Source organism: Anneissia japonica, unplaced genomic scaffold (assembly GCF_011630105.1).
Source record: "Anneissia japonica isolate Jap-2015-1 unplaced genomic scaffold, ASM1163010v1 scaffold287775_len252212_cov145, whole genome shotgun sequence".
NCBI lineage: Eukaryota > Metazoa > Echinodermata > Crinoidea > Comatulida > Comatulidae > Anneissia > Anneissia japonica.
The window spans coordinates 152305-159280 of record NW_022719918.1 but is presented as its reverse complement, the minus strand read 5'-3'; the positions used below and the strand labels follow the sequence as shown (position 1 = coordinate 159280).

Here is a 6976-nt window from a genome sequence, read left to right as displayed (position 1 = left end):
TCAGGCAACGTATAGTGCTCGATGCTATGCAGAGCGGTATAATAATAATAATACTAATAATAAGGAACTTGTAATTTCACTCTACAGGCTGTCTCTTATACACATCTAGATGTGTATAAGAGACAGATATATATATAAAACTCAATAAAAAAGATGAGATGAAAACGACTTGCTATGGTAGACTTAGAACACAAATTGTATTCAAAAATTATATATATATATATATATATATACGCCTATATATATAATATATATATGTATATATATATATTTGAGCTGTTAAAAACAAAACAACTTCATACTTAGCGTTCTTTCACATGACGTTAATTCAAATGTTATCAAGGGAAAATACATTGTTTTCGGAAACATCTCGTAGGCCTCCCAAGTCTACCTAAAATCCAGTTTTGAAGTAAGCCGATTCCCTCTGATAAAAGCAATGAAATTTTTTACGAAAAACATTTTTTCTTCTGAATTAAAAACTAAGAATATTTGTAAAAAAATTGCTAACAAATTAATATGAGATTTGTAAATATAATGTATATTCACACTTGTATGCTTATATTGTTTGTTGAATATTGTTTTAAATGTAGTTTTGTAAGACCGCGACACGAGATACGTTAGTGCAATAATATTAAGCATTCAGCGAGCAATTTCACTAGTTTTCATGAACAATGACGTCACTCCGGTGGTGGCACTTTATTGGATGATACAATTTACCGTACCTCTATATAGAGAAGATAAGATACGGTTTCGTATCGCTAGTCGCGGCGTAAAATGAATGTCTCTGAATGCTTAATTTAGTGAACTGTTTATCAGTCAATGACAGCCAGGTAATGGTATTATCATGTGGGACCAGTTCGGCCACGATGTATTTGTATGTGGAACACCATGCCTAATTTTAAACATTCCAGTAAGAATTTTAAACATTCGATCTGCTTACTAATCTCTTTACAGGTGGATAATATTAATAATGCAAAAAAAAATAAAAATAAGAATAAAAAAAAAGAAAAAGAAAAAAAAAAAAGATTATAACCTGAGCGGTATAAGAAACATTAAATGAATATTTAAATAAATGTAAATAAAATCTCGTATAAAAAAAAATTGTGGAGATGCCGGGGTTCGAACCCGGGGCCTCCTACATGCAAAGCAAGCGCTCTACCGCTGAGCTACATCCCCATCTGACGAAAAGTTAACAGTAAGGTCGCTAAACAATCTATTTTTAGACACTTTTAACCAAATCAAAAGTAAATTTGACTAGTTAGAATTTGAACTAAGAAGTATAAACATGATCTTAACGGTTTCATGTATTTATATACTATTGATATTGAGGGGTGTAGGCATGTTTCAACCTTGGGTTTAAGTGAAAAATTGAGAACATTTTTAACCCACTTAATTTGTGGCACCATATACATAGTATTATAGAGAAAACAGAACACTATGGTGGAACTAATTTGCAACCATGGGGGGGGGGGGGATAGAAAANNAGAGGTAGGTAGAAAAAAAAATGAAAATCAGTTTTAGGAGAACCTGGAAAAAGATATCAGTTTTAGGAAAACCTGGAAAAAGATGCCAATTAACATCTTGGAGCTCCCTAATGTCAAGGTAGTATGAGGTCACTTGTAACTACTTTAGCATATTTTTTTTCCTACAAAAATTTCCAGTGTCACGGGAAGGACATGGCTCAAGGTCTTGTAAGAGTGAACCCCTACCCCCGCCCGTGCACCCTTAGATACGCCACTGCTTTCAAGTTATATTCTAAGTACAGTACAGTATGTGTTTGATACCCTTTCAAAGAATAAAATAACATTATTTGAAGCATATATCAGATAGAAAACATAAACGAATACACCAGCACATTTACATAAAGATCGTCTTTATTAGAACATTTAAAACAACATAACATACATTTCCAACATTTTTAACACACAATCAACAAATAATATATAAAATGTAATCTTAGCTGGCATGAAATCAAATTAATATTTTCTTTTATTGCTTAATAAAATAATGTAATGAAAATTATCATCACGAACATCCTCATAATAATCATTGTCACAGTAAATTTTCAACTCAGTAAAGAGTCATGAATCTCCATCGCCGAAATTAGCAACATAGCAACAGTTTCATTAGCAGCAAAATTACCAAAATTATCATCATCACCTTAACTGCCAGAAATTATTTGCAGTCATATTATGACTTGATAATACTATTGCAATTTATCAATCATCAAAATAGTCATAATCATCAAAATTACTATCATCATAATAATCGTTCTCACCACCACTGTAATCATTATCATAATCATTACCACCATCAAAATCATTATCAACCCTAGTATCATAATCACCACCATCATCATATTACTACTACTGTATAATTTTTACCAAAATTATAATCATCACATCATCGTTTTTATAATCTTTTTTTCTTCAAAATCACCACCATCATTATTATAATTGTCATCATAATCACAACCATCATAAACACTGTTACCACAATAACCACTATCATAATCACCATTATCAATCATCATCAATACAGTTATTAAATCCATTTGACATTATTATCTGAATCATAATGATGATTATCATGATTCCCAACATCATAATCAACAGCATCATTATGACAACTACCTGCATAATAATAAGAAAATTAAAAGTCACATTGCACTTAATAAATCTAATACTAATTTTTTATCAGTAATTCTTTTCATGGAGATGTCATTCATGAGAAGAAATTTCATGAAAAACAAAATTGCAAATGAAAAGAACAGGCAGCACATAAACATGAAATGAGAAAATTTAATAAAGGTTGAGTACTGAGACTACAAAACATAAAACTCAAATTTTATGTAGCAAATTTGTGTGATGTGCCCATATATGGGCATGATGATGGCATATTACACACAAATACTGTAGGGGTATATCCATATTTGTCACATAACATTGCCTACCATGGTGCACTGCAATAAAATATGCAAATCAGACTGGAAAATTTGTTACCGAGGCGATATATCTCAAGAAATTTTATCAAGAATTTCTCTGAAATTCAGTGCCAGTTGCTATAACAATTCTTTAAACCTCTTTTCACACTATCAAATAACTGTGACATGCCTATACTTAGGTGTAATATGACATAATCATGTCCATATATGGGCACATCACACAAACTTGTCACATAAAATTTGATAGTCTGGACAGAGCTTTATTTTCCAATTTGCTAAAGAATTTGTTTTATCCAATCAAATCGCAACCTTCCATCATGTGAAACAATCTCTATAATAATACATTGTGACTGGATGTGATGAAGCATTTGTACCTCTCACAGGTGCTATGAACACATAATTGATAAATTAAAACACATAAGCAGGTAGGTTAGCTTATTATAATAGTACACTGGAATAATTAGTGATGCTAAAAAATATCGCATTGAAGAGCTTATAAAAATTGCATCGTTCCGTTTCTTTCATATATGATATCTACAAATTTGAAACTTGGATGATATGACCTCTGAGAACTGAAAATTGCAAAAAGAATTTTACGCATATTTGACAATAGAGGTCACAGAAGCAACAGAGCATTGCAAGAAGCACACGTTACAGCATCGTCTGCATTACTAACAGAGCACGTTGGACAAAGATTTTCACATGGCGATAATGATCTACGAGCTCTCCATACTCTATCGTGTCTGGCTGACTTTGACGTACTCATTCCCCCTGTTTGATCTCCAGTTGATTTCTTACCCCCGATCGCTTGCCCAGAATCTGTATGTGAGCTGATGCTACTGTTCGAGCTGCTAGAGCTTACGTTGTTGGAAACTGGTTGTTTTGCCGTGCTCTCATCGGATCTCATACTTTTCCTCTGACTACGGTTCTGCGTTGAACTTTGGGGTCTTGTTGATGTTTGAGCGCGATCGCTCCCGGTATGACCGGAGCTTTCTCCAGAACCATCCGATCTTGGTTCACTTGAAGACTTAGGTTGAGGTCTAGATCGTGAGTTACATTTTGAACAAGCGTGATTACGATGACAGGAATGAGAGTTCCCAGCACAGCGACTGCATCTGTAACTATTTTCTGAAGAAAGCAGAGCACGAAGAACATCAGGGCTGTTATGTGTAGCATCTGCTCCATCTTCAGTGTTTTGTGAACCATCAATAATTGGCTGTTGCGAGGAGCCCGCCAGGTACACAAAACTATGCCCCTGTGGACGTTTATAGCAACGTCTGGCACTAGCGGACTCAGAAACACAATCACGGCAGAACACGCGTGAACATTTCTTGCATTTGACGAAAAATGAACTGCTTTTTGTAGCACAATTGAACACTGAACACTTAAGTTCTCTAGAGTACCTAAAAAAAGTGAGAAAACAGGGTTAATAAAATATTTATGAATTACCTTGTCAGGGGAATGAATAAAAAACTAAGTCCTTTACATCTGCTCTGTTAGCAACATAACAATTTGGAACATTAGACTTAGCATTATTGCTGCCTTATATGTGTGACAATCATATTTTAACATTATAAGCACAAATAACAAAAACAAATAAACATAAATAATTACAACAATTGTTTTTTTTTTGCAAAAACCTTTAAATTGGTGGGTCAATGTACAGTTCAAGTATCTCACTGGAAATAGATAAATTTTTTGATCCTTTTACAATAAATCAGCAATTTAGTAAATACATCACTGTTTAAAACAGAAATGAAGCCTAGACCACTGACCTAGGCAAGGTCTAGAAAGGCATAATTGGTAATACTGTATAACCTATTTTTGTGTTTTATATGACATACAAATTTGGCTCCATAGAAAATTTCTTTGTAGAAATATCATTGACTTATTTTCCCTATAGCTCAATCTCTCAAAATATGGCCATATCTTCTCAACCTTTGCTAATGACCAATAAAACAACTAAACTTACGCAGATGAGGATTTCTGGCTGTGTTGATGTGACCGTCTTCTAGTTGGAGATGGTTCTTCTGAAGTAGATTGAGCAGCAGCGCCCTCTAGCTGGTTACCTTGGGGAAAAAATAGAAAAGGAGGAACTATTTATTTATGCTTGATTTCTATTATGACAAATTGCCTCAAGATTTAAATGAATATTTTACACTTATCACGCATCCACATGAAAATAGGAGAAAATCAAAGGGAAATCTATATCAGCCGAAAGCAGCCACTACTGGAGAATTTTCAATTACCTCTGTAGGCACCAAAATATGGAATGAAATACCAATACACATTCATAAAATTAAACACAGAAACACATTCAAAACCAAATTTAAAGAATTTTTACTATAATAAAAGGTTGTTACTTCGATTTAAGTTCAATTTTTCTCTATGGCATGTTTTTACCTTTACTATTATTATTATTACTATTATTGAAGTGTTTGTTTTAATTTATCTATTAATTTGATTTCATAGGATGTTGAGCTCGATAGGCATGAAGTTGCCTCTTTTCAACCACCTTCTATCTAAAGGATGTGTTATATCATATTGTTTCCATTGTATATGTTTCAATTTTGTCTTTTGGATAATAAAGAAAGAAGAAGCAAATTTTCTGCATGGAATCGCCTAGTACTTCTGTTATATATGAATATTGCACATATGAATGTTGCATATATGAATGTTGCATATATGAATGTTACAGATATGAATATTACATGTATGAATATTCCATGGGTTGCATGTCATTAACAGATATACATTCACATGGACACAATGTATTATATGCATGGTTTAACATTTCGTCAGTCTGCATGTTGCTAACTTGGTTCATTTTACTTTTTAGGATTATTATCTGAGGCACACAAAGTTAAAAATTTTCATTCCAAACCTCTGAAGTTTGGGATGAGCTTCCACATAAGAAAATATGTAATGCAATGTTTTTAAAGGTGATAATAAAAATGCTTTTCAATGTAAATTTGGATATAGTTTTTAAAGTTCATCCTTTTCTGATCTGACAGCCTAATTACACAAAAGCTTTCAAACTTGTCAGCAAAATTTAATCTTATTGCAAACAGAATACTGTGGACTGTACCATTATTAGCATTCGAGGCTGCACCCTCGGATTCCTGCATGACACACAAAATCTCCCTGGCAGAGAGTGAGACTGTTGTTCCAGCATCGCGACTCCCTTGGCCAGCCCAGTTGCCCGCATTGGGCCAAGCTGATCGAAGGGGGAGCTCAATTTCCATGTCGCTCAGATCACTGAGATCAGGACTTTCTTCTGTGGTTGATGAGTTGTTCTCCCTCGATGCAGCCGAAAACGGAAGTGGCATGTATGGGTAAGAACGTCGGTCTGTGGAAAAGGAATAAATATTATTATTATTTCATATTGCTGATCAATTGTAAATAAATAATTTTCCTTTTATCTTCTTGTGACACCGCCCCCCCACCCCTCAACTTTTCTCCCTAAGAGAGAACGTTCTAATCACCTTACCCTTAGTAGAGCACCAGATCAAAAAGCCTCATCGCACTTTCACATGAAAAAGCACACTCAGAACAACAGAAATTACATTTATATTCAAAAGTTTTTCTACAGGTCTACAAATCGCATCAAAATCACTTTATTTTTTCGGTCCTACTAAACACCGCCCGACAATGTTTTTCATTGCCTGAGTGTATATATGATTAGTATTTTACAAATAAATAACGCCCGAGGATAGATAATGACTTTTTACTCAACAATACATACCTTTGACCGACAGAAATAATTTAAATATTTAATAAAACATTAATTTAATTTTATAGACTTTCAGGTGTTTCGGTGTGCTGCCAAAAGGCGTAACTCGTAAACTAACACTGATGAGGCGTTTAACAATACACCGTTGACGACAATAAGATCGTCATTATCCCGTAGACGACAATAAGGTCGACTTTATTTCCTCTGCCATTTATTCTAATAAATTGTCCCTTTTCTTTATTACTTACGCGAATTGGGCGAATTAACACCTTTACCCATTGTGTTCAAAGTATTACACA

At 33.8% G+C, this 6976-nt stretch overlaps 1 protein-coding gene and 1 non-coding gene across 2 annotated transcripts in view; both read right to left on the bottom strand.

Annotated features, from left to right (window-relative positions):
• Window positions 1–1104: 1104 nt before the first annotated feature.
• Window positions 1105–1176, bottom strand: Trnaa-ugc. The gene has a single exon. It is a non-coding gene; the product is annotated as a tRNA-Ala (tRNA).
• Window positions 1177–2975: 1799 nt separating this feature from the next.
• Window positions 2976–6976, bottom strand: part of LOC117111123 — a 53093-nt gene continuing 49092 nt past the window's right edge. Inside the window, exons 12-14 of the mRNA XM_033253997.1 lie at window positions 6033–6293; window positions 4917–5013; window positions 2976–4347 (exon numbers count right to left, since the gene is read on the bottom strand). Coding sequence (XP_033109888.1) covers window positions 3561–4347; window positions 4917–5013; window positions 6033–6293 — 1145 coding nt within the window. The 3' untranslated portion in view covers window positions 2976–3560. The remainder of the gene's footprint in view (window positions 4348–4916; window positions 5014–6032; window positions 6294–6976) is intronic.